The sequence below is a fragment of the Dromaius novaehollandiae genome, chromosome 5 (assembly GCF_036370855.1).
Source record: "Dromaius novaehollandiae isolate bDroNov1 chromosome 5, bDroNov1.hap1, whole genome shotgun sequence".
In the NCBI taxonomy this organism is placed as follows: Eukaryota; Metazoa; Chordata; class Aves; order Casuariiformes; family Dromaiidae; genus Dromaius; species Dromaius novaehollandiae.
In genome coordinates this window covers 53,153,230-53,180,259 of record NC_088102.1, presented here as the reverse complement: position 1 = coordinate 53,180,259, position 27,030 = coordinate 53,153,230, and the positions used below count along the sequence as shown (strand labels likewise).

The 27,030-nt window shown below is 39.9% G+C and overlaps 1 protein-coding gene and 1 long non-coding RNA gene across 4 annotated transcripts in view; one reads left to right on the top strand and one right to left on the bottom strand.

The window, feature by feature from the left end:
• Positions 1-13,999, bottom strand: part of LOC112979971 (uncharacterized) — a 29,016-nt gene extending 15,017 nt beyond the window's left edge. Inside the window, exon 1 of one of the 2 annotated variants that reach the window (XR_010389443.1) lies at positions 13,890-13,999. This is a non-coding gene — a long non-coding RNA (uncharacterized LOC112979971). Of the gene's footprint in view, positions 1-13,412; positions 13,427-13,889 lie in introns of those variants that run through there. The other variant, XR_010389442.1, reaches the window with a different exon arrangement.
• Positions 13,754-26,299, top strand: E2F8 (E2F transcription factor 8). Of its 2 annotated transcripts, XM_064512837.1 has the most exons (14): positions 13,754-13,864; positions 14,176-14,253; positions 14,813-15,088; positions 15,387-15,543; positions 16,801-17,106; positions 17,755-17,916; positions 19,450-19,587; positions 19,929-20,138; positions 21,021-21,105; positions 21,392-21,902; positions 23,208-23,426; positions 24,264-24,396; positions 24,541-24,857; positions 25,582-26,299. In XM_064512837.1, exons 2-14 carry the CDS (start codon positions 14,221-14,223, stop codon positions 25,753-25,755), a joined length of 2,721 nt encoding a protein of 906 aa, XP_064368907.1. In that variant the 5' UTR covers positions 13,754-13,864; positions 14,176-14,220; the 3' UTR covers positions 25,756-26,299. The 2 variants fall into 2 exon arrangements, with proteins under 2 accessions (XP_064368907.1, XP_025950349.2); XM_026094564.2 differs by lacking the exon at positions 13,754-13,864 and having other exon boundaries at positions 14,010-14,253.
• The last annotated feature ends 731 nt before the right edge of the window (positions 26,300-27,030 follow it).

The window sequence follows — 27,030 nt, the reverse complement described above, 5'->3', positions numbered from 1 at the left end:
ATGAATCCCAAGTATTGCCGTGAAGTTTAGCGCAGTACACTTTACTCATTTTTTGGCTTGTCGATTCTACGAGCATCACCCCCATTCCCTGAGAAGGAGAAGGAAGGAGCACCCGAAAAAGCACGGTTTGTAAGGTAATACTAGCACAAGCCCTAAGCTGTTAGGGCAGTGGTGCTGCTTCGGACAGCCCTCAGCCCCAGCGCCACTGCTATGGGAAGACATGCAGATACAGCCAGGGCTAAACCAGCTCTTGTATTTCCCACAGAAATAGCTAGTGACCACAAAGTCTAAGATCCAGGGCTGGCTTTTCTCTCATTTTATGTTCAGTAAAAAGAATAATTGTATTCGGTATGTAATGGTTATCTATTTTTCCATTTACCCTCTTAATCCAGGAAAACAAAGAAATGTTGAAACATGTCTGCTGCTAGAGTTCACTCAACGTTTTCTATAATTATCCCTGCTGAGAAACTCATTTTAGGGAGGAATTTTTTTTCCACAGAGAAGGGAAAACAGATTAATTCCTTGGCAACAAAATTCTAATTAATCAAAAATGTGACTCTATTCATTCTCAGCTTCTTCATTACAATAAAACATCAGATGTTTACCGCTGAAATTATAGTCTTTATTCAATGTAAAATCAGGTGGCTCTTAAGATCTAATTATAAAAATAAGAATTAGGTTTATTGACTCTGCACAAGTGTTTATCTTGATCTGTGATCACTGATTACAAAGATAAATGGTTTAAGTAGAGGCAGGACTTTCTGCAAACAATTGCAGAAACCTCCTTATCTCTAACCCGATAGACTGCCAATCATCCCCGCAAATGGTCCCCATTTCAACCGCAGAGAACCAGCTTTGTACCTCTGCAGCCTCTTTGAAGCAATTATGCGAAGGAAAACAAAAATTTCAAGAGCAATCTGACCTATATATAAAGGCCATTTGGGGCACTGCTCCTGCTGCCACCGAGGTCACTGCAGAGGCCTCCTTTTCAGTACGGAGGCGCTTTCATCCTGCCTATTCCAATATAAACAGGAGCTTTCGGTGCTAATGCGCCAGCTACCACATGACTCCATTTTCTCTGCGAGCCGCATCTCTCCTCGATTAAGGACAATGCCAATATTCCCAGGACTGGAAGCTTTTTGTCTTTTTAAAACCCAACGAACTTGACCTTGCGTTCCCAGACTATCCGAATCTCCCATTCAAACCAAAACATTACTCTGGTTTTGATTAATGTATTTCAATTACTTAAAACATGTCAAACACAGTTAGTTTGTACATACTGTGCTACTTTAAGGAAAAATATTGAGTCTTACTTACCTGATAGTCTCTCTCTTTAATTAAGGTTTGCATATAAAACCCATCTGTTGAGAAGTGAAATCAAACCCAGCAGTACTGCTGGCTTTTTCACTTTTTCACTAGATTTTTTGAATCTGATGGATTGGAAACAAGAGGTTTGTCTGAACCTTTTTTTAAATGCAAAATAAAACCCACTCCAGATTTTGCCTTTCAACAATGTAAAGATAGTAACTTGAATAAACAAAGAAAGTGATGGATACGCTGACTGAACACATAAAGGGGGCATATTCTTGCACCTAAGAGCTCAAGAGACAGTGATGAGCTGAACAATTAACATATTATTTCAAGTCATTTCATGCTCATGCAACTTTTGGAGCAGTTTCTGTAAACACCTAGGGAGGCGGGCTACAGTTGAAATGTTTGCCTCTAGAGCCTTGTGACATTGAAGAAGGCTGGATCTGGATGTGATCTTTGCATGGGACCTCCTCGTTCCTGTAAGAAAGCCTAAATCTCGCAACCAAAGGCTTGCATCAATTCCTACCCTTAACTTTAGGATGCTTAGATCCAAATTCAGATCTAAAACTCAAGTGATTTAAGATTATTTGGGTTAGTGCCCTGCTGACATGTCTAGTACTGAGAAGCCACAACTTGCATTGACATTGCAGCAAGTCAAAGTGGCCTGCTACTTCCACTACTCATCAGTATTAAGGATCAGACCTAGACTTGGTCGACCCCAGTGCAAGAACTTTTCTTCAAAATAAAGTTACCATTTTCCATTGAGAAAAACATACAAAAACATTCCGATGAAAGGAAAAGACTGCATAACATAATACCCTTGTACAGACAGCTGAAAGAGTATCTTTTAAAGATCTTAAAACTGATTTTTTTTCCTAATTCTTTCAGTCTCTCTAATATTAGTATATGAAAAATGCATTTCAGTGACATCTATATTTTCAACAAAGACCAAAAGACTGCAGAGATGATCATTTTGATTTACAGTATTATTAATCACAAAAAAGGACCAAATTATTTACTTGTAATAGCATGTATTGTCATGTGAGTATTTTTCACTAGGATAGCTGCTAATTGCAGTCGGTATTCTTACATTGGGTGGTAGAAAACAAATGACTGTCTCTGTTTATTAGCTTGTGGCACTTTACCAGAATACATAAGCTCATTTTTAACCTTTTCACACTGTGAAAGCCGTGGAGTTTTTTTTTCTTTCCTCTTTTTTTTTTTTTTTAAACATGCATTATATTTGCCAGCAGAAAACAAACATTACTATTCATGGATAATACTTTTAAACATGCAAGTTCAAGTTTCTACACCATTTAGTGAGATATGCCTTAAGATTAAAAATAACAATATATACATAGTATAACAGAAACTATAATGTTTATAGCTCTCTTTTCCTGTGACTTGGACAGAATCTGTTATATTTTCTGACACATAAAATCTGACATTCACGTCCTACTGGCCGTCAGCTGAAAGGGAACCACTTCTGTCCCAGCGCTCTTCATTGTACTGTTGTACATTGTACAGTGGCACCATACTTTTAAAGGCAGATGTGCAGATTTAGGCTGTAATGAGGTTGGTTTAAAGTTTGTTTTGGTACTCTTATCTTATTATCACAGAGACAAACTTGATAAAAAGCAGTCAGGACATACACATTCAAACTTCTGTTACTGCTAGCCTTAGAGTGAACAGCAATAGCATAAAATGGCTCTATTTCCAAATTTGCTATGCTACTTTATGTAGGTGTGGACACAGAAAAGTGAAGCAATTATTTGCCTTCCTTCTCTACATCTACTTTTTCTATTTAAATTATAAGTTCATCAGGTCAGAGGCTACCTTTTTTTACGTAAGAACATACGTGGCCCACATTACCACTGTAGCTGAGCAACATGCAATCTTTAATGTATTAATTCTCATGATACACCTATTATTGCCCTTATTCTCATTTTACAGATGGGAAATAGAGACACAGACTTATTAACAGTTAAACTGACAATAGGAGCAAGACAACACTCCACTTTTAATCTTCTCATACCTAGCAAAATCCCAGGACCCAAGTTACAGGCTTCTTCAGCACAGGATCAGCTGTGGGCAGCTAGTTCCACATCTAATACAGGGGAACAAATGGGGAAGTAGGCAGCTTAAGCATTGCCTCTCTCAGACCTCTGTAATTTTAGGCTGATGAGCTGCACCTTCTTCTCATCAGGATTTTTCTGTCTAAGCCATCTTTGAGAATTTAGCTACACCTGCTTTTTCCGATAAAATTCAGCTGGAAATCCTTCCTAGTAAGATGCTTGAAATTCTTGTCTACACAGAGGGATTGAACTCCTCTCTCTGGAGCGCATGGCCATAATCACTCAGAGAATATTCTCAGCTCCTTCTGTTGAAGCTCTTTCACTTGAACAGCATAACTGAATTTTCATTAGGTCAAAGAAAGAAAGACATTATAGTTGAAAAGTGATGGCACACACCTGCCATTCATACCCTATAACAATTAATATATAAGTATTTTGTGTTAAATATTCACTGGAGTTAGAACTAGAAACACCTTCTCACAGATGAAGGTGCTGGGATATAGTCTTGTCCTCTCTCTCGGGGAAGGATGTTTCCTTATCCTCAATATTCAGCATGCAGATTTAAAATAGCTGTTTCTGGTTATGCCTGAAATTATCTGGGCATCTAGGGAAGTTGGGGTAGTGTTGGGAAAATCCACAGCCAAGCATGAGCTGAGCTGGCATTTTACAAGCTCCAAACACAGCTTCCAAGTGAGCACCCCAAACATTGGCCCATCTTTCCTGGGGTATTTTGTGGCTGTGAACAGAGCATCAAAACAGAGGTTTTATTTCAGCTGATGCTTCTGGGTATTACTGTAATTCAGAAAAGAAATAACAAAAGCAAATAGGTGCAAAACCAGCAGGTTCCTGTCCCTCCCTACAGCCCTTAGCCACAGCGATTACACCCAGGCTGGTGCTGGGACCTGTCAGATGTGCGCTGGGCACTGAGCAGCATTGCACATTACAAAGCACCTCGTGAGGAAGGTTTTCCCCTTGGCAGCCAACAACAAAAAGGCGCCTCTTGCTTGAGAGGACGTGCAGCGAGCTGCCTTCAGGATAAATGGCCCTTGAAAAAGGTGCCTGCAGGACTGCTGACAGTCGATTATGCTTCATCTCAGGAGCGCGATGCTTGCCGAGCGGCGTTCCAGGCCCCTGTCATCTTAATGGACAACTCTCCATTGTGCTAAATACTGTATCCGTCCCTTCAGGGGGAAAAGGAGCAAACTCTGCAGAATGGAGGGCTCCTGACTGACGGGCACCGTTTGGACTACAGCCAGGAGGGAATTCACAGCAAAAACCTGAGTTACTCATAATCTTCACAGGATGCAAAATTTTCCTATGTCAGATTATTTGCAATAAAAAGGGCTTTGTTAAAACACCACACATTTGCCTGCGTTCTCTGAGGGGGGGTGGGGGGGGAACAAAACAAGACAGCTGAGAAATGTGAATATTCAAATGCCTTTAAGTTTCCTTTTTTATTCCTCCTCTGTGTCTTAGCAAGAAAATATCCTCAGAGAATTATTGTTTCTGTGAAGAATTGATGAGGCTGCCAAAGAAACCACATAGGATTTATTTTTATGAGCACGCAGCAATGTGTGTATTTATCATTCTCTGTGCCTCCTTGGAGCATGAGCATTACTGCATTGTACTGTCTAAGCCAAGGACCTCATCTGGAATATTATAATGCACAGAGAGCACCCAAAATGTATTTTCCTAATTAGTCTTAATTGCTGGCCTTTTAGCAGGAATAGAGTGAAAAAGCAATAAACTATTCTTTTTCTCAATAATAGAAGACTAAAGCATTTTCCTCATACAGTTCCACATTTATTTCTATTTGACTAAATATTTTTTTCCAGGGAAAGTGTTCTGAAAAAGTAAAAAATGGCTTTAATCTTTTGGGGTAAAAAAAATAAAAAACTTGACATTAGTAATATTTTTCATTTCTCTTGACTTCTGTGATATTTTAAGTAAAACCTTCATTGTAAGGCTTTGGTAAATGACATTCTACAATCTCTGTAGTAACAAATAAAATGGTGATTAATAGCAACATGAAATTAAACCTATTTTTAACAATAGAAAATAAAAAAGTTTGGAAAATTGGTGCTTCAAGTATTTTGTCTACAAAACAGTATTGAGTTATTTCATAAACGGAAACATTCAGGGGTGAGGAGCCCATTGCTAGAGGGTGGTATATCTTTGAAAAGGCTTTAAGACTTGAGAAGATTCACTCATTCCTCTTCCTTGCTCTCTTTTCTCTTCTTCCCTCACCTCCAGCTGCGCTGGTTTAAAGTGCAGCTTGACTATCATTAAAGTTTAAAGCACTAAGTATTTTCTACTAATAACTCAAAACTCTGCAGAAAATCTCAGTCCTTTCATAGGTTAGAATCACTTTCTGATAGCAGTCTAACAAGCTTCCAAACAGAGTATGAGCTTAGTTGGGATTTCAACTAGAATAGCGTGGACAAGAATTTATGAATAACACCCCCTAGCCCCGACTACCTTCTGTTTGCAAGAGTGGATGCATTTGTCTGCATTTGCTATGCCAGCAAATCATACCTTGATAGATTTATGCGGCAAGAGATTTAGTAAGAAAGTTCAAATGAACCTCTGAGCATATTTAAGGAAAACCAACTGTCAAAAATAAGGCAAAGATAATTACCGTTGACATGTTTAATCCCTTCACGGCAGATGAAATAATTCAGCTTGCTTAAGATGCTATATACAGAATACAGAAAAGTGTTGCAATAGAGATGGCATTTGGAACAGAAGATGGCAGGTAAAAGTTAAGTTTATTTCAGATCTTGTGGGCTTTGTGTGGATTTACTACACTCAAGCAGTATTCTCTTAGGGGAAAAAGAAAAAGGTTATCTGTGAATAATTCCCTCCACACACAAAAGACAGAGGAAGACTAGCTAATGGAAAGAAAAATCTGGTTTCAACTCATAGCAAAATTTTGCTTTTAATTGTACACTAAAAAAAATCCTTCATTCCCTTTATGCCATTATAATGCATGCCACTTCCAAGAAATAAGGAATTTTTATTACTCTTTTTACAACGTGGAATCCACAGCATAGGCGAACTAACAGCTAAAAGTCAAGCTTACTGTGAGAAAAATTGAATGCAGGGCAAATGGTGCTGAGTATCTCTGAAAAAGCCAGACTTCTCAAATTGCACAAGGTCATTCAATAACTAATCCTTTAAACTAGAAAGATGGCAGAAGATGTTCAATACATTCATTGGTATATCACAAACTTAAAGGTAATTGCAATGCATGTTTGTGTTGCAGCCCAGGCACCTCTCATATGCCTATTACTGTGGTACCCGAGAGCCTGTAAGAATATGCCTTGTGCGGATGGGGTTATCTAAGAGCAGGTTTAACAGAGAACCAGTGCAAAACAAATAAGTTGTCCAAAGTTAGAGCAACAAATCCTTAAGATGAAGCCTTAAGAAGAAGAGTCAGCTGTGGTTAAAAGGCAGAGCTGACCAGAATGTTTAAAGCAAGATGTGTGAAGAACAAATTCAAAGGAACAGCCTTCAAATATAATATAATGGGACAGTCCATGGAAAGAAAAAGAAAGAATTTCATTGAAGTGGAGAAAGTTTTCAAATAGAAAATACAATTAACATTCTTGAACCAAATTCATTTCTGATGTAAACCTCCTAAAACTAGTTAGTTTACACTAGAGGAAAATATATTCTTCAGTGTGAATGCAACAAAGCAACATTCTTCCAACTAGATGAGTTAAGCCAAACCATTCTACACAAAAATATTGTGAATATATTCCATTGAAGCAGAGCAGTAGGTCTGTACAACGTCAGCATAGTCTGTTTTGTTAATCCTATAGTACAAAGTATTCTGCAGTGCCACTTAATGTTCAATATGTCATTCCTCAACTAAAGCACAGAAGGGGGATGGAATCTGTGAAATAGTTTGTTTTGAATGAACATTAACTTTTGGGTATGTTTATGCAGTAGGAATCTTTCTGAAGGAAGGCTTAGATACTGCTTGTTGTCTTGCTGGTAAGAAACTTATAAAATTAGGTCCTAAGAAAGAGTGATCCACAGACAGCTTTGAGAATCCATGCTAGATTCCACTATAAATACATGACAGAAGACAGAAATATGTGTAACTAGTTTCAGTAGCACAATCACTTAGGAAAATAAGATCTTCCAAAAATCTTATCCTGTAAACATAATAGAAGGAACAGCTTTTTATTACTCCAGCACATAAATCATTTTGTCAGGGAATTAACTCCTTTTATTGTATAGTAATTTCAAAATTTTTTTGGGGGGGGTGGGGAAGAGTAATGTCAGATACCATTTAACATCATCATGTGCACTTGACCCATATGTGACAATAGTTCTGTATCACAGCAGATCTTGTGCTATCATCTATAGCAATTCTGCCTGGTCACTCCAAGTAGCACTAAAAGACCACCTTTTTACAATAACTCACCACTGAGAACTAACATCACAGCACCTCTAACTTCTTGGTCAATACACAAGCAGTATTGACACTTCTTGCCTCCTAGACATTTCTCCATCCCTCTTTTTTATTGCTCCTCACCATCTTCCCCTCTCTAAGCCTTCCTCTTCTGCCTAACATCAGCAGAAGGCAGTGCTGGGAGAACATATAATATGAAGCAGATTAGGCTGGTGGCCACTGAAGCTTGCAGTATAGATGCCTGCATGACCATGGCCCACAATGCACAGCAGCCTGCAGGCTCTGCAGAAATGCTGTGGTGTGGGCTGTGTCAAAGTTGGAATAATCTCTTTTCAGGAAGAGCTGGTCCTTGAACTTCTGATTTCAGCTGGTTGGGCGTGAACTGCATAATGTTGCTCTTCCCCTGAAGATAATATATATCTGACCATAATCGTTTAGCTCAAGGACATAAAGTAAACAGGCCTTTGCTCCAAATTACTTTAGATTTGGATCAGAAAAATAACACAAGGAAAGACTTGTCTGTATGTTTCTTTGGCAAGAAGAATCCCTCTCATTTCTCAAAAAGCTCATAATTTAAATGGCCACAAGCCTCACCTCTTAGTAAAGAGATAGCTCATCTTAAATGCTGAAACAGTTACATTAAATACACAGCAGTAATTTAGATACTAGTCCCTGTAAAATATTTGACTAGAAAGAGTAAAATGCATCTGAAGTAAAAACACAGTCCATGCTCTGAGCTCTACACACTGAGCAACAGTGCTAAGTGCCCTGTTGAACATCAAATGCATTTGATCCTGGATACATGCACCTATATCTGTGCTGTTACCTCCCTTTGCTGTTAATTCAACTTACCAGAAAGAAGAAACCTGCAGAAACAAAGCAGCCACATACTACATATCTATTTCAATTTGTGCCTTGCTATTAATATTCTTCCAGTGTCATCTCTGGTGCATGCATTAAGTTTTAATTAGTATTCCCTGAAAGGGGCACAGAATCCATTATTAACCATTGGAGGCATTTGTTTAGAAACCCAGGTTTACATAATGTTTTTCCTTTCCAGCCTTCACCTCAGATTTTGACCAACTGATTTGACTGATTTCAGAAGATGATCTAACAACTCAAAGCAAATAAACTAAAGTAAAATTGAATCTGCTCTTTCAATAATACAACTTAATATGATTTAATTTTGCCCAGACTAATGAATACAAAATTAGGTAAGGCTTGAGTAAGACACATCACAGCTCCTTCTGGGTCAGGCACTGCCACCTGCTGACCCCCTGGGTGCTGCAACCTGCACCGAGCTGCCTCGGCACCCCTGCTGCTGCTGCCGCTGCCATGGGGCGCTGCTCCCGCACCCGGACTGGGACCTGCTGGTTGTTAATCTCGTCTCCCCACCAAGACCAGCGCAGGAAAGCAGCAGTAGTGACTCCTTCGGGCACCTATAGGCAGCTGCAGTTGTACGTATCTCCTGCACAGCTGACCACCTTCCACATAGCCAGGGCAAGTCAGTAGACCACATGCTCCTGCCTGCAGAGACACAGGATGACTAAAAATACATGACAGCATTTTAGTACATCATGGTTTTTAGTCTGTCATATATTGTATTTGGTTTGTAGTCATTTCTCTATTGTATATATTTCAGTTTACCTTTTTCTTTAAAAATAATTTAAAAGCCACTTGCTGCTGTTACACACTATTCAAAATTATGCATGTCATTTTGCTGGGTAAATAACATGACATGAAATACAGCCTGTAAGCACACCTACACGACCTAATAGCAAGTCTTTTCTTGTAGATGAAAAGGAGTAAAAAAAAAAACAAACAAACAAAAAAAACCCAGACCTCTCATGCACCTAAGTACTTAACCTAGGACTGACTCTTTCAAAGATGGTTTATCTTGTTCTGGATAACTTTATTTGTAGCTCTGAAATTAAGGTATTTTTGGTACATCACACAGTGAAGATGAGAGCAAAAGGGTAAGTATTATAAATCTAATTACTACACAATTTTGAATTGACTGAAGATACTAAGCCTTACAGAAGCACCTGAATAAGGAGAAAGCTGTGGTTTCTGACATTGTAATTTACTCTGCATTTTTTAAAACTTTTATTGAATAAAACAATCTCATTATGTATACTTAACACTAGTGAATACTTCCTCCAATTCTGCTGAGAGATTTCTGAGATATTTCAGGGTATGCTTGTATCATGAACTTCTTGACCTGGAGGTACATACAGAAAAATTTGCAGAAGACTGCAATTTCTCCTAGAAACCTAGACATCAGAATTATATTAAATACTTAATTTTAGTTTATTTAAGACAGGTATCTATTGCCTTTAAAATTCACTTGAATGAAAATGGAACATTACAAGAAAACACAACAATTAAGACATATGCAATAAATGGCAGCACTTCTAAGGATTCCTACAAACAGTATTTCCACAAAGGAATCACATGCCTAACTTCAAGACTCTCCTGCAAAGCTTACACAGGCAACTATTCCAAATTCAAAATCCTGGTCCTGGAAAACAGCAAAACAGTTCCTTGAGGAAAACAATCTACAATTGAACAATCAGGCAGCCAGGAAGGAAGCTAATGAAAGGTCAGTTTTTGACAAACCAGAGTCTTAGATTCATGTAACAGTGATTTTATGTTCATTTTTTATTTTCCAATAGACGTGTATGTTCAGAGATGTTAATCATTAAACATGACATGTGAACTTGCTTTTTGCAGTTACCTTTCATGACCTCTTACAAGCAGTCTGCAGTCGCCCCTTGCCATGCTCAGAACCAAAGACTGATCCCACATAACAGGTACAGCACAGTAAGTTGTATTTGCACCCCAAATCCAGCTCAGGTTCCTGAGTAGACACAGTCAAGTCATTCACACTGCACAGCATAGCCCCACACAGCTATTCCCTACAGGACACAAGCATGAGCTACCCAGTGACAAGCCCATCCCCTGGGATTCACAGTCCGTAAAGATCTGTCCCTGTAGCCATTCCCACAGCATAAACAAGGCACAAACTTCTAGTGTAAAATATATATATAAGTGCATGTATATGGGAGAGGAAAGATGCTATAGAACAAACTTATTTTTCCTGCATCAGTTCAAATTCTGATCTTTTATTTTCCTTGAGGATTATATTGAAACCATTGTTTTTAAAGAGAATGAAGAGATAATATACATTAATAGATTGACTCCTTCATGCACTGACTGGCTTACAGGAAGTAATCTTAAACATGTAATTACCTGATAAGAATGATCTCAGCATAAGTTGTTGTGCGCTTGGATTTATGTGAGCCATTACTTACAGTTCAGCTTCACAGATGTACAGCAACACATCCACAGAGCACGTGAGCACAAACTCTAAGTTTGGTGCCTCGTAACTACACTGAATCAAATCCACCGTTGACAATGTATGTTCATACGAGAAGTACAACTCCAAGCTGAGCATGCAAAGCAAACCAGATTCATGCTTTCTTTACTAAAGTACAGAGCTAATGCAGTTACAGGAAGAGGAAAATACCTATGGGCAAGATAAGGAGGCATGCTTAACTTCATTCAATGCAGGTACAAGAAGCATTTCAACTTACATATTCCTCACTTATTTACCAAATTTCATATGATGCTCATTTATCATTCACTGAATTTGGCTAAAACATTAAGATATCATACATGATCCCTAATCCACATGACAGTGCTTCAAGAAACTTCAGTTTTACCTAACATAGATAAAATTACATATTGCTCTTCAACTCTGATTCCTGCTTGATTTGGCACATTATTTGGAACTAGCAAGTCTCCCACATGAGAATCATCATGAAAGTTTCAAACCTATACATTAAAAAAAACCTATTCATAAACAGATACTGGTGCCTCCGATTTCTATGTTGAGGGCCATATATCCTTTAATACCTATGCATTTCCCTTTAAAGGGCATCTTGCAGGGAAAGTCGGTGCTGCTTCTTATACCTAGGGCTACAGAGATCAAGTCAAGCAAGAGCAGAAGGAAACACAAACAGTTTAAACTGACGGCTGCGACAGAGCAGACTGACAGACTGCTCACTTGCCTGCACCGTATGCTTACATAACCTCAAAGAGGCAAAGACAGTAGTTAAGGAAGGAATATGTAAGGAAATATGTAAGGAACACCACAAGAGAGGCACACAAGTTACTGAAGCATGATAATTATTTCAATAGCTGTTCTGTTAGGAATTCTTCGTTTAACCTTTACCTAAAAATACCTCCTACAGTCAAAATGCACAGATCATAATGCCAGCTTTGAGACTAATGTATAGATCTCTGAACAAAGGCCATGAGAGATATTACCATATGTTTGAAAAGAGATCATGGGTTCTTGACTAGGCAATAAAGATAATTTTCGAAGCTCACCATAAATGAAAAAAAAAAAAAAAAGACAGCTTTAGTGTAAAAACCTTGGTTTTTTCCCCCAGTTTGATTTCTGAAACACGAGAATGTGATTGTTCATTTAAGTAACTCCAGTTCCAGTAAGGACGGCATCACATGTCCTCATCATCACAAAAGCTCACCATTTTTTAAATACTTATAATTGCACTTCTTGTGAAGCATACACCTATTTTGGGTTACCAAAACACGTAAGAAGTATACCTTCTAGTGCACCTTTAACAAAGGTGAACAAATATACCAGAAACAGATTTCTATATGCAATGGCTACAGTTAAATTATGCTAATTGTATCAAAGCAAGAATGAGAAAAAAAGAGCATCAGATGCCCCCCCCAGTCCTAGCTCATACTTTTTAAAGTGAAGAAGGTATGTACTGGAAGGTTTTCGCTGCTACATGGCTGGCAATACCAGAGGGGGACCATTACCTGGATAATTTTTCAAGTTGAATTTATGCAATTTCAAAGACTTACCTCCAGAAAATTACAAGGTTACATCAAGAAGCTTTTAACTTCCAGAATATCCACCACCCTAGCTCTAGTATGAAAAGCTACCCACGCAGAGCCTCTTACAAAGCTCAGATATCTACTCGCAAAATAAAAAATGTTGCAATATCCATGTGATAAGTGGTATAGCCCATCTTAATGCCAGACAGCTGCGGGGTCTTATCTCGGGGAGCAGTAAGAATGCCCTTTTCCTAGAAAGTAAAGGGTCAGCATTCCCACCCCACAGCCCGCCATGCAATGAGTGAGGTATTAAGCCTTTTTTTTTTTTTTTTTTTGTACCTTCCCCTCACAGCTGAGGAACCAGCCACACACGGGTTATTTGAACCTATTTTCAAAATCGGGCTCCGCGCAGGCAAAGCGGCTCCGATCGGCGCCGCGACGCCAGGCGACGGCGAAGCGCAGCCCGGCCAGCGCGCTGCGCAGGGGCCGCGGGCACCGCCGCTTCCCGGGGCTCGTGCCCCCGCCGGCACGCCAGGCGTCGGCACCGCGGGGCCAGAGCGCCCCGACGCTCGTAACCGGCGGGGAGGGGAAGAAAACAACGACACCAGAAAAAAAAAAAAAAAAAAAAAGGAGATAATCGGCTTCACTAAACCAATTACGGCCTCTTCCCGGGCTTATCTCGCTAATCCTCTTCTACACGTTTTAATCTTCATAACGCACGGCGATTTCACCTCGCTCTCCCCCGGGGGGGGCGCACGGGGGCTACGAGCGCGGAGAGGCACCTTGGCGGCTGCAACCGTTGGGGCAGGGCGGCCCCCCCTCGGCAGCCGTTGGGGCAGGAAGGCGCGCGCGGCGTCCCATCCCGTCCCGTCCCCTCCCCCTCCCCCCACCCGGCCTCGCCCCGCGCGCGCCCCGGTTCCCGCGCCGCGAACCCGCCAAACCCCCCGCGCGGCCACAGCCCCAACTTCCCCCGTCCGGCGGCCGCGGGAGGGAAAGGCGCGGGCACGCTGCGCGCCCATTGGCTGGGCGGCGGCGGGCGCCGCGCGCCCATTGGCTGGGCCGCCCCGCCCTGCGGCGACGGCACAAGCGGGTTAAATTCAAATCGGCACCGAGCGGCGCCGGGGGCGGGCGGACGGCCCTCACGCGGGCGGCGGAGGCGCGCGCGCCGGCGGAGCCGCTGCCGGTCGGCGCCGGGGTCTCACGCGTACCGGAGGGGCGGCGGGCGGGCGCGCTCCCGGCGCGGCGCGGGTTGGCGGCTAGCCGGGCACGACGGTGGCGCCAAATGTTTAAACCGGATCCCGGAAGGGCCCCGCCCGGCGCGGGCGGCCAATGGGCGGCGCGGGGCGGGGCGGGGCCGTTGGGCGCGGGGCGCGCGAGCCGGGCCGGGCCGGGCCGGGCCCAGAGGCGGGAGGCGCCGCCACGTCCCGGCGGCGGGAGGCGGCCGAGGGGGCGCCGCGGCCGCCGCTAACGCGCCTCTCTGCCGTCCCCGCGCAGGGCCGGCGATGCGCGGCGCCGCCTGAGGCTCCCGCCGGCGGCAGGATGCAGCGGGCGGAGATGGGCGCCGGCGATAAGGTACTTTGTGCGTTTCCTCGGCGGGGCGCCCGCGCCCGGGGCCTCCCGCGCGGTGACAGCGGCGCCGGCAGCCTCGGCCAGAGCGCTTAAAACGCCGGGTTTTACCTACCCGTCGCCTCTTAGTCGCAGCGCCGACGGAAGCGCCTAAAGCTTTACCGCACGGCTCCTACCCGAAGTCGGCGACGTGCAGTGCTGCCCCTTCCCCCGCTTTCCCCCGTCTTTTTCCCCCTTTTTTAATAAAAGCTATTTAACTCGTTCCTTATACAGCTTTTTGGTGCGGCTTAGCACTCGTTCTGGCTGTTTTTTGCCTAGAGGGAAGTAAAAGGAAAGGTACCTGCGCACACCGTGGACTTGGTGGGGTAGGACCAGGCGCAGCGAGCTGGCTGGTTGCGCTGGTTCAGCGGGAGGCTTAAATTCAGCGAAGGCTGGCCCTTCGCCTTTGAGCCACTCAGGACATTGAACCGATCTTTATTCTGCTTTGACTGTTACCGACCGATGGATTATGTACAGTGTTACCGTTTTACATTTTTAACGTCCGTTTCCCTTTTTCTTGGCGTAGGAAAACCATCCTTCTGAGCCGTACAGAAGCGTATTGAAAACCCCTCTGAAACAATCGGCTACCTCACCTTCAGTCTTGGCAGAGATACAGCCTGACTGCCAGCCTCTCACAACACCCCCAAAGCCCAAGGAAATCCCTGCTGCAGATCCATGGACACCCACTTCCAACCTTAAAATGCTGATTAGTGCAGCTAGTCCTGAGATCAGGAGCAGAGAGCAGAGGAGGGGACTGTCGGACAACACAAGTGAGGTCCTACAGGCAAAACACTGTTTGCAGGTATGTTGTAAAGGTATCGTCTTTCTTTACTTTTTACTTAGGTGAAGGCTGTGTATTCAGCATAAATAGTTTACCGTAAGATACTGCAGCTTTTTCTTTCAGCTATGACTTTGCAGTATTTACCATAAAAATAAGGATGTTGTCTTGTTACATGTAGCAGGCAAAGATTTGCTGGTTTTATTTCACAACTGTTGAGGACAAAGGCAGAGGGTTGGGCTGATTGGTATATAAAGCTGTCATATATATATAGTTATATATTTATTGTGTAAAACAAGATCTTTTTCATATTTCTGTGTAGGAGCAGTTATCTGGAGATGAATATGAAAAATCTCAACCAAGCCGCAAAGAGAAAAGTCTAGGATTACTGTGTCATAAATTCTTAGCTCGATATCCTAATTATCCCAGTGCTGCCGAGAATAATTACATTTGCCTTGATGAAGTAGCAGAAGAGCTTAGTAAGTTTGTCTATATACTACTACATACTTATTCATACGAATATGCCGGTAAGCCTGCTGTTGGTATTTAAGACATTTTTCCTCAGTAAAATTTTGAATGTTTACTGCATACTCCCAAACTTTCATTTAAACCTAGCTTTAAGCTGTCCATTTTTACAGCAATTGTTTTAAAGAGCTGAAGTTTCTTCAGTGAACTGAGTTGAGAAGCTCTGGATTATGTTTAATATTAAACATTAAATTATTAGAGATACCACAAATAACCCATTGCAGTTTTGGGGATCTAGGAATGATGGCTAAGATTAGGGCTTGAATTCTGTGGCAGGAGCTAGTGTTTCTCAAGCTGAACCCACAACTTCCGGTCCCATCATGACATCAAAGCAAGAAAACACTTTCTGCTGTCTATGATAATTTAACCAACTTTCTCATTTTATTTCACTGTTTAATTACACCAATGATCTAATGAGAGTCTAAGCTGCCAACTTTAAGCTCAAGCTTATTTCATCTGTAAGAGCTATGAAGTTACGGTAGTATACAGATTGTGAAACTTAACAGTTATACATTTTGCTACCAAATTTTTGCTGTCAGTATATTTTCAGATATGTTGCAGGACACAGAAGAGAGGTGAACTACAAATGAAAACAAAATGTCTATTCCATTTCATTGTCTATATGAAATAACATACCTTGTTTAGAAAATGACTAGTCAAGAAATGATAATTTAACCGACAAAAAAGAAAAGCCAATTGTGTGTTTACAGAATAACATATGAAAACAGATTTTTACAAAACAGTTGTCTGCTGTGAGTTTCTAAAATATTCAATTAAGCAATTTAGAATTGAGGCAATTAATTATTAAAATTAATATGAATAATAAATAATTAAATAATTAAAAATACAGGGTTTTTCAAGCTATATTGCCTTTTTGAAACCCTTCTGTTGGCTCTGCTGGCAGCAGTAAGTTTTCATTCTTAAGGTGTACTGTAAAGTATATCTGGAAAAGCAAGTCCTTGCCATATCTAAAGCAAGGATTGTTTACTTTTTCATGCTGGCAAGATCTATAAGAGCAATTTTCAGGAAAATTTTGTAATGAAGAATTGATTAATATGACTTAGAAATATATTAATGGGGGAAATACAAAAAACTGGTCCCTCTTATGTGTAAACCATTATTTCAGGTAATGAAATGTATAACAAAACTACCATTTTATGTAGTGGAGATGTCATGGTGATGTCATTTTTTTTCCTTTTCTTTTTTTTCAGATGTTGAACGTAGACGCATATATGATATCGTGAATGTGCTAGAGAGCCTACACATGGTGAGCCGCCTTGCCAAAAACAGATATGCTTGGCATGGGCGGCATAATCTCGCCAAAACCCTGCAGACCTTGAAAAAAGTTGGAGAAGAGAACAACTATACACAACAAATACAGATGATCAAGAAGAGGGAGTATGAGCATGAATTTGATACAGATGGTGAAAGAAATGAAGAAATGGCAAGATCTTTTGGCTCAAATGAACATTCAGAAATGTGTTTTGTTGAGCTCCCAGGGATGGAATTTCGTGCTGGTAATATTTCTTTATAATGTCAGGAATAATATGTGCCTGTAGTTACAAGTATCTATGCACTGCTACTGCCTGAAAAGCACTGTAGCTGTTCTTGGTGGGAGGGAGTTCCCTACTGTTTTTCAGTGGCCTTAATCATTTCATTCTTACAGAAGCTTTTTTTTTTTTTTTTTTTTAACAGTGCAAGAACGAGGGTGTTCAGGTGAAACTATCTAACAATAGCATTTTTTTATATAACACACAATTAAATTGTGGGATTTGTTACAATTGGATGTCAAAAGTAGAAACTACTCCATGAATTTTTAAAATTCAGGGTTGAGTCATGGAAGAAATGTTCATTAAGGATTGTTAAATATATTGTACAGTCTGCAGTTAAGAAGTCTTTAAGATTACAAGTTGTCAGACAATAGGAAAGGTGTACAAGGGGAGACACCACTCTCTTCTTCATTCTTAGATTTGGTATCCACTCAAGTATCTGATTTTAGAGACATGATCCTGGAGTCCCTGTTGGCCCTGACTAGTTGCTGTGTTGTTTGTTCTTATAATAATTGTTACTGCCAAATATTTCTTACTTAATTTCTTCAGTGTTTTAAGACTGTTTGTAGCTGGCATGTTACCTTATGCTTTAATCGTTTCCCCTGTCTGCTGCAGCATCAGTAAATAGCAGGAAAGACAAGTCTTTACGAGTGATGAGTCAGAAATTTGTGATGCTGTTTCTTGTATCAACTCCTCAAATAGTAAGCCTTGAAGTTGCTGCTAAAATCTTGATCGGAGAAGACCAGTTAGAAGACCTGGATAAAAGCAAATTTAAAAGTAAGTAAAACGCTACTGTTGCTGTCTGCTTTTAGATCTTCTTCTAAATAGAAATATCAGCTGTAAGTTAAATGAACTATTCTGGTACAAGATCATAGATGGCAAACTACAATGATCCCTTTCCTCCCATAAATATTTCAGTCTCCAGAAACTCACTAAACTCCTTACATAGTTTTTAATCAGGACCGACTTGTGCATAGTCATTCGTACATGCCATATAAGAGAAAGGAAAAGTCCTTTAAATCCTTTCACCGTGAAGTAATGTCACGAGGGTACTTATTGGTTACAATTTCTTTCTTTTTTTCCTCAAGTGATCTGTCAAAGATTTCAGCATCGTTTCAGCAAAGATGTCCCAGCATCATGCAAATCTGTGTTCTGGTCATATAACTTAGTTTGGAAATCTAAAGACATTTTGTAGAAGTCCTGTTAATAGCTTACCGATGAGAGGAAGTGAAACCTAATGTTGCAACTGCCAATTATTTCTTCATTCTTTTACCCTGTTTTCAGTTCCCCACACACTTCCTCCTCTCCATTCAAATGAAAAGGTGCTTCTAGGTCTAGGCCTTTATACCTGTAATAATGACAAATGTGCTTGCTCTTGAGGGACTAAGAATGAATTTTGGGTTTCATTGCAAATTTCATCCTTGATTCTCAGACAGACTCCATTGTCTTTTTTTTTTCTTTTTCTTCTTTTTTTTTGTGAAACTATCTATGGAATAAGAAAGCTGATCCTCAGTGCTTTCAGTTCATAATTTCCTTTCCACTGCATCATGGTGACATTGAGTGAGTGGGTGGCTGGTCACTGGGGTTTTTATGTTCTTGTTCTTTCTTCTTCCTCTGTTAATGTCTATGTCTCACAATAAAAGCATTTTCAGGGCATTCCTTCCCTGTGTTTGTATTTCAGATATCATGTGTTTTTACCATGTGCTTGGTTAACAAGCACAGTCTCAAGTTCCACGACTTGCTAGACATTAAATTTTCAGTAGCAGAAGCATTGGGTTAAGCACATTCACTTTGCAGTCAAAGAATTCGGTTGTAATTTGACTGCTGACTAAAACTTGCCCCTAATAGCTTAGCCTGAACAGTTAAGAACATGCAGGATGATTATTCTGTTGGGTGTTAGTGTGTTTCTTTCCCACACCTCCATATTCCCACACCTCCCTTGCATATGTATGCCTGCTTCTTAAGCTACTTATTTTCACTATGGAACTTGTGTAGGTTTGGTCATTGCACAGAGCCTAATTACCCAGCAACTTGTTTTGAAATGTTTTTCTACATCTAGAGTAATACCTTATCTGATCAGCATATTCTTTTTAGATGTTTTCTGTGTAATTCTATTTTAAATAGTAAGTTTACATTGTGATACATTATTTCATAGCATAAGTATCTGTTCTCCAAAATTGTTTTCCTAAAGGAACTTTACAGCTTTTTGCACTGCTGCTAGAAGAATGTCGTAATATTCCTAGTCTGATGGATGGTAACTTGTTAAAGAAACAGAAGTGCTATAGTTCACATTTGTTTCTTCTATTTCAGCCAAAATTAGGCGACTTTATGACATAGCAAATGTTCTCAGTAGCCTTGAGCTTATCAAGAAAGTTCATGTTACGGAGGAGAGAGGTCGAAAACCAGCATTCAAGTGGACAGGACCTGAGGTCTTGCCAAATGTTCGGGGTAGGTGTATGTTTCATTTTCTGTCCTGCTGATGATTTTCATTGTTTTTTTGTTTTCTCCTCTGGAAAACATTTTTTGAACAAAAGACAGGGTAAGCTAAGCAGAAGGTCTTTGACAGTTACGGGGCTGTACTTGGTCTTTGACAGCATAGCATACTAGTATTTCACAGAACATCAAATGTATATCTCCACACAGCGGGTATTCTCTTATTGAGACTTCCACATTTCCATTTTTGATGCTGCTAGTACTCCAGTGTTTATAATACCAGGCTCAAATAGCTTCTTTTAATTACTGATGCTACATGTTATAAATATTTACTCTTTGTTTTGTTCTGCTTTTAGATGCAAAACTTGAATCCACTGCTACAACCTGGGTCCCACATATTTCAGAATCCATCACTTCCAAGGAGCAGTGTTCAAAAAATCTTTTTCCTGCAAGAGTCAAGCAAAGCTTTACTCGGCATCCATCTCTAATAAAATTAGTTAAAAGTATAGAAAATGACAGAAGGAAGATCCAATCTGCTCCAACCAGTCCAGTTAAAATAAGTGCAAGTATGTAGCAGAATAGTACATTTCCGTATCTTTTTTTGAATATGTTCTTAACTCAGAGGTAGGGTCTTGCATTAAATAGTCGAGCTCACCATCCTCTCGTAGGAGATGTGGATGTGCAGGAATGCACGCTTACAACATAAGCATGTTTTAAGAACTGTCAGAAGTAAACCAGATGGGGGAAACATACTGCTGGTAAATCTGAGACCTGACAAGATTTATAGTGAAAACAAATCTAAAATGATCCATATTTAGTGAGTAAGCTGTGCAATTAGTAGAAACTCTTTTCAGTTTTGTGGATCAAAACCAGCCACAGCTTGAACAGTTGCAACAGTGTAAATGCGTTCATTTAGATCTGGCCCAAAGTCAGCATACTGCAGGAAACTGTTGTCTTCTCTTTCACACTGAACAAACTGGGGGATGGCATATTACATATTTGGAGTTTAAAGGGAAAAATCTTTTTTTATGTATTATTCTTTTGACTTTTTGAGATGTTGTATTCTGTTTGTGTAGTATAGCTGATTCTTTATGAACTGATCTGACCCTCATTTGTTGTAGAAACTGCTTTTTCAGGTTTTCCTATCTAAGCTGTTCTGTAAAATTGCCAGAAAATTTCCTATCAGTGTTCATGTTCTTGTTGTGTATCCTCTTTAAAACCAACCAACCAAACAAACAAAAACCTTTGAGCTGAGGCTTTGCAACTTCTTTGATGTAAGCTACCATCTGCTTGATCAAATCAAGTCTGGGCTGCAGTTTGATAACATGGAGTCTGATTGTCTTCTCATTAAATGTGCATACTGCATTAAATAATGCAGTCTCGAGTCTGAATTTAACTTCCAAGTCTGATAGATTATGGGTTTTGTTTTGTTTTCCCTCTCGAACCAGGTAGCGATCAAAATTTATCAGCTGCCCCAAGTAAAATGCCTCAGTTTGCAGCGATCTCTAAACATCAGCTAGAAGGACAATCAAAGTAAGTTTACCCAAGTGTTATGGTGAGAAGCTTTATTTTGTCCCTGGCCATTAAGTTTAAGCTATGCTCAGCTTGAGTTGGGCAATAGTCTCAAAATCAGTAACCCCTGACACTACATGGGCTTTTTTTATTTATTGTTTTTTGTTTAGTGGATAGAGAAGTAAAAATTCATGTTAAGTCTTGGTTTGGCAAACCAGAATCAGTTAGGGCATTTCTGCATGAAGATATTAAAATGTGCATTTGGGGGGAGGGCTATTTATTTATTTATTTATTTATTTATATTTAGGAAAGCAAAAGAGATTAAAATGAAATTGGCTTTGGAATGTAACCAGTCCTCCCCCGAGGCAGTCTCCAAACCTGAACCTCGCACTGCACCACCCGCTCAGAAGTCAGCTCCCGCTCAGCCACTGGGTGTCTTGCCTCCAAGCCACAGCTCAGTGTCACCAATAATGCTACCTCACACTCATTCGGGTGTTTCATATGCAATATATTTGCATCCTTCCCAAGCCCACACTGTGACAACATACAGCCCAAGTTTCATGTTGCAGCCTCTACCATGTGCTAATGTGACTGGAATTAAAAGTATTAATTCGAAAGTACTGACTAAAATAACCACTGAAGAAAGAGACAATCACATAGCTAAAGATGATCCGAGAAACTCCTTGACAGCTAGTGAAAGACAAACTGTACAACCTGAATCTATTTCACACAAGTGCCTTAAAAGATCACAAGCCTTACAAGAGAATAGTCTGATTAAAAAGTGTAGAAGTGATGACAAAAGCCTTGATACTTCTCTGGTAAGTTAAATTATTTTTTTTAATCCCATTTTATAGCTCAATGATGCCACCTACTCTTTTCAAAGTCATTTAGGATCCTATCAGATGATGTAAAATTTGTAAATTCATCGTAAAGCCTGACTGGGGAGTAATCTTGTAAACACTTAATCCTTTAGTTGACTTTAAGAGCATTTGTGCTACAGACTTGCAGAAACTTTGCAGCGTAAAACAACATTTCCTGTTGGCATTTGAGAACACCTGTTCCTGTACCTTGGAGGAATAATTTTGGAGGGTATGAAAACAGATAAAAGACAAAACTGTACTGTCTGCTGTTGCTTGCTAATGCAAGTGTCTGTTGGTATTTTGAATAACATTACACTTGAAGAGATGATTTGTTGTGTCTGTTGATGTTTGTTGTTTTTTTTTTTTATAGTATAATCACATAATCTTTTCTCGTATTTGCAGAGCACCACGCAGAGTATACAGTATAGTGCATATCTTTGAAAGGCTAACCTAGAATCAGGCTGTATTTTTCCTCTTCCCCTCTCCCACTCCAAATTTTTATTTCAGAGAAGGTGTCTCAGTGTGTTTAGAGGTTAGTCAAAATGAAACAATCTCTCCCAAAAACGTTATCACAAGACTTAGCTGGGTATCGGAATATTTATGCAATCATTCTGGGGTAGTTCAAGTATACAAGGGGCTAGCATTCACTCTTGGCTTTAATGGTGTTAGGAGGGAAAGGGGACATGTAAAGGTTGATGGACACAATGTCCCAAAACCCTGGTACCATCTAAAAATTTTTATCCAGTGTTGGATTGTCATAGTCTTAATAATAAGGTGTATGAAGAGAACAGACTTTCAGTTTGGAAATCTGGGCCTGGTTTACTTTCCACCCCTCCCCGTCAGCACTGGGCTCAGTTGCTGATTGTTTTAGTGTCCCTGCAAACTATTAGGCTGCTTTAAATTGTGCTTGGCAAAACAACCATGAAATGTTATCAGTGTGTGCTGTGACAATGTCAGTTGCATCAAACATCCACTAGCTGCAAAGGAGCAAGAGGGTATAATGTAGAAGCCGTTGTCTGTACTTGTAACTAGAAATCCTTATAGCACAAACTTGAGAATCAGGAGAAAGGAGAAAGCTTGTTTTCTAGGCTGTGTCCACAGAGAATTGTCACAGAAATGCAGCTTTCCTGACAGCCAAAAGTATTTACTTCGTTAGCCTAACGTTTTAAACGTATAAATATTATTGTAGACCTGTAATTGAGGCTGTAAAGTCTGTCTTTTACAATGTCTGCCTATGTTTTTATATGTACTTCTTTTTTAAAGGGGGAATCCATTAAAAATGAAAGACCACCTTCTAGTGGTTTGCAGATAAATCATGAAATGGAGGATTTCCAGAAAGAGAGACAAAACAAAGCTGAAAAATTAGATCAGAATGTGGCAAGTTGCTGTGACCAGTGTAAGAGAGAAGGTATTCCGGAAGATGAGGACAGAACCAAAACTAAACAAGAAATACCTATGGCATTTGCCATCCCTGCTCACGAGGTAAAGTTTGTCAGGTACCACAGCATATTGTAGCATTGCCTGAAAAAATACCGCTTCTAAGAGAGCTCTTTGCCAAAGACACAAAACTATAATAAATACATGTCCATAGATTAATTTTGGTTGAATTATTTTTCAATGTGCTTTGAAAATCTTATTTACTGTAGGACTCTTCTGTTTGCAGTAAATACACAAATAAGAGGAAAGTTGGCAGATGGAGGCAGTGTTGAGATTCCATACCTTCCCAGTCCTTTGTTTGCCTATACTTAATTTCAACTACTTTAATTTACAACAGAACCACATAAAGCTTTTTATATTTTAGTAAAATTTAGTATTCTGCAATTAGACTTACTGCTATAAAGAACTTGATTAAAGAACAGTTTTGTCAACAAAACAGAACTTGTAAATGCAAATGGGTTGTCTTCCAGGATTTGTCTTACAAAAACACAATGCAAGAATGAGGTGACATGATGATTACTGGGTCCAGATGTTTCTTTTCTTAGAAAAAAAGTATTCAGTATCAAGATTTCTCTTGTGTCTGGTCTAATTGTAACATGTTAATCTGGGATGGATTTCCAGCCCCTTACTGAGGATGTCAGCTGGGAGTGGAGCCAGCTGACTTCTGCAGAGTATGGCAGTCTTATTTTAAGAAGTGTTGCTTTGAGTCAGCTGTGTCTAACTTCAAGCAGAAGGTAGTATAGGGCATGGAATATGGGATCCTGGGGATATAGAAGATAAAGAGTTAAGGGCAAGACAGTAGGAGTGCAACTGTGGGGAAGAACTTCAAAAAGGTTGCTTATTACAGCTTTGAGTACAAGTGATTGTCTCTTTCTTTTCCAGACTTTTTTCCCATCTGGCTATCTTATTCCTCTTCCTCAGTGTACCCACCATGGCAACAAGGCAGGTTTTTCTAACAAAGAGAAAGCTGGAATATGTTCATTACAGCACACTACCTACAGCTCGCCCATTGCTGGTGAGTATTAAATTAAATATACATATAGTTCTCTGTCTTGCAGGACCATGGGCTAAACTTAACCTACTGAGGTCATGACATCACACTGCATTGGTCTGAGCCTCAGTTTTTAATCCCCTCCCCTACTTGATTTTTCATCTTCAGGTGTGATTCCGGTGACAGCATCTGAACTGAAAGCAGTTAACATTCCTGCTTTTCATATAACACCCTTGAATATAATGCTGTCGCCAACTTCTGTAGCTGCTGCACCTGTCCTGAGCAACTCCTGTCTCAATTCAAGCAACGCAAGTTCTGCCCAGACTCCAAGTTCTTCAATTATGAACTTTACACTGCAACATGTAGGACTAATATCTGCTGGTGTGCAAGTTCCTGCAAATCCTGTTCTACAGCAAATGACAGTGTCTTCAAAACCAGAAAATGTTAGCCATAGCTCAGAAAGCATGAACTTGAAAGAAGAGAAGGTAAGTAAAAATACATTGCAACTTCCTGACCATGAGTTGAATGGGAAATACAGTGCAGTAACTCCTTTACAGCAGGTAAAATTCTTAATGTTTTTTCCAGTCTTACTTTATTTATAATTCAGCACTGCCCCAAAAAAGCTGGAGTAATGCGCAGTGAAGGCTAGCACATTACAAGTTAAAAAGCAAAAGCAAGCAGCATCTTTGTTGTGTGGAAATGGAGCCAGCTTGGAGGAGTTGAAGGATGACAGGATGCGAAGAGACAACTGTCTTAAAGGCAAAATTTTGGATAGATTTGAGATGACATTTATTTACAAAATCTCCATTGGTTACTTTATCTTTCCTTCTCACTGCTCTTATAACTTACTCTCAAGGACTTGCATTTCATGTGTTTTTTTTTTTAAATAGGATAGGCTTGGTAGAGGATTTAAAAAAATTTCCACAGGAAGAAATCTGCGTATTTATGTAATATTATATTGCCTAAGATGCATTTGTATTAAAAAAGGAGACAGGAGGAGATTACAGAAACAGGTTTTCATTTTTTAACATACTTTTTATATATACAGATATATATACACACAAACACACATATATATAAATAAAACCAGATATACTCTTCTCAGTAAAGAGCTGTTAGGTTTTTAAATTAAAAAAAATCATGGAAACCTAAAGCTAGAATTCACTTTTTTAAAATTAAAGTAACTTTCTCTCTTTCTCATCTTTTTAGCCAAGTGTTCCAAAGGAACCCCAAGAGCTCCAAACAGTGAAAGAAAACTTTTTCCGCACACCAGGAGGGCCAAACACGGTATCTTCATTTTCTGCAAATTCAGATGGTACTGATAGAATTTCTCAAGGAACCTTGTACATTCCTCAAAGAAAACTTGAAGTGTCAGAAGACTAATTTCAGGATATCGAGTTGCTGAATGTGTTAGCAGGCATAATTACTGATAACACACTGCACACATCTTGGATTGCATGATGGACAATGTTTATTTTGGACATTTATTGGCAAGACCCCAATACTGAAATAGCCTTAATTAATGCTTTAGAATTAAAAGCAGCTCTTAATGAGAAAGACAATGTCTAATAATTTTTTGAAAAGGCTTACCTAAACTATCATAGCAACCAAGTTATGTATCTAGTGTTTTCTGTGTTGCTTTTCTGCTATGCAAAGTAAGCTGAAATTGACTTTGTACAGAAAGGTACAGTCTATCAGTCAGTACATATTTTGCACAAAGAAAGTACTGTGAGCATGTAAATATTTTATGTCTTAACAAAAAGGCCATAGTTACAATTTCTTTTGCTCCTGTGTTCAATAATGCTCTTTTGTAAAGTTAGTAAAAACAACAAAAAATGAAATCTTAATCAAGTTTATGTAAGTTAAGAATTATTTATGCTGTATTTTTAATCAATTTGTTCAGATTAAACTTACATCAAACTGTCAACTTTTGACAGTTTTTTGTTTAATCAAATTAAATTACCAGCGTTAAGTAACACATTGTACATCCACTGCAATCTCTTCACTTGTTTGGCCAGCCAGGGCTATCTCTGTATTCTGAAGAAAGAGAAAATGGTAGTTCATCAGCAGTAGATTTAAAGTAACTAGTTTGGACTTTCTGAATTATCCCTACAGATTACATCTACTAATAACAGTGAGTAGAGGAAAAGATTATTTATGAGGTTTGGAATTCAATCTAACCTTGTCACGCTACAGCCCTCTAGAAAATGAAGTCCAAATGTCAGAAAACAAAGATTTTACATAGTTTATAGTTACACAGAGCCTGAATCTAACAGACAACTTCAGTAAGAATTGAAGACGAATGCTAGCTGGAATCCCGCTTCCCAGCAAACACAGGGCAGACCAAATAACGAACGTGAAGGCCACCTACCTTATTAAACACAGAGTTTCTGAGCCAGATGCAAGCTGCAGCTGGGGCAGCTGCCACATTACACAACTACACGTGTGGAGAGTCTCTTGACACTGCTCAGGCTTCGAGTCTACGGTAAAGTTTTCATAGCCTTTGTCCTAAGGTTTTGTAACACTATCTAAAACAGGTTGTGACAGAAATCACACTTGTAGTTACTGAAGCAGTGCCGTTCACTGTCCCAAGCCACGTAAAGTCTGGATTCTAGATGTGAGGAGCGCGACAGGGGTCTTGGGCACCCCCATGTCCCT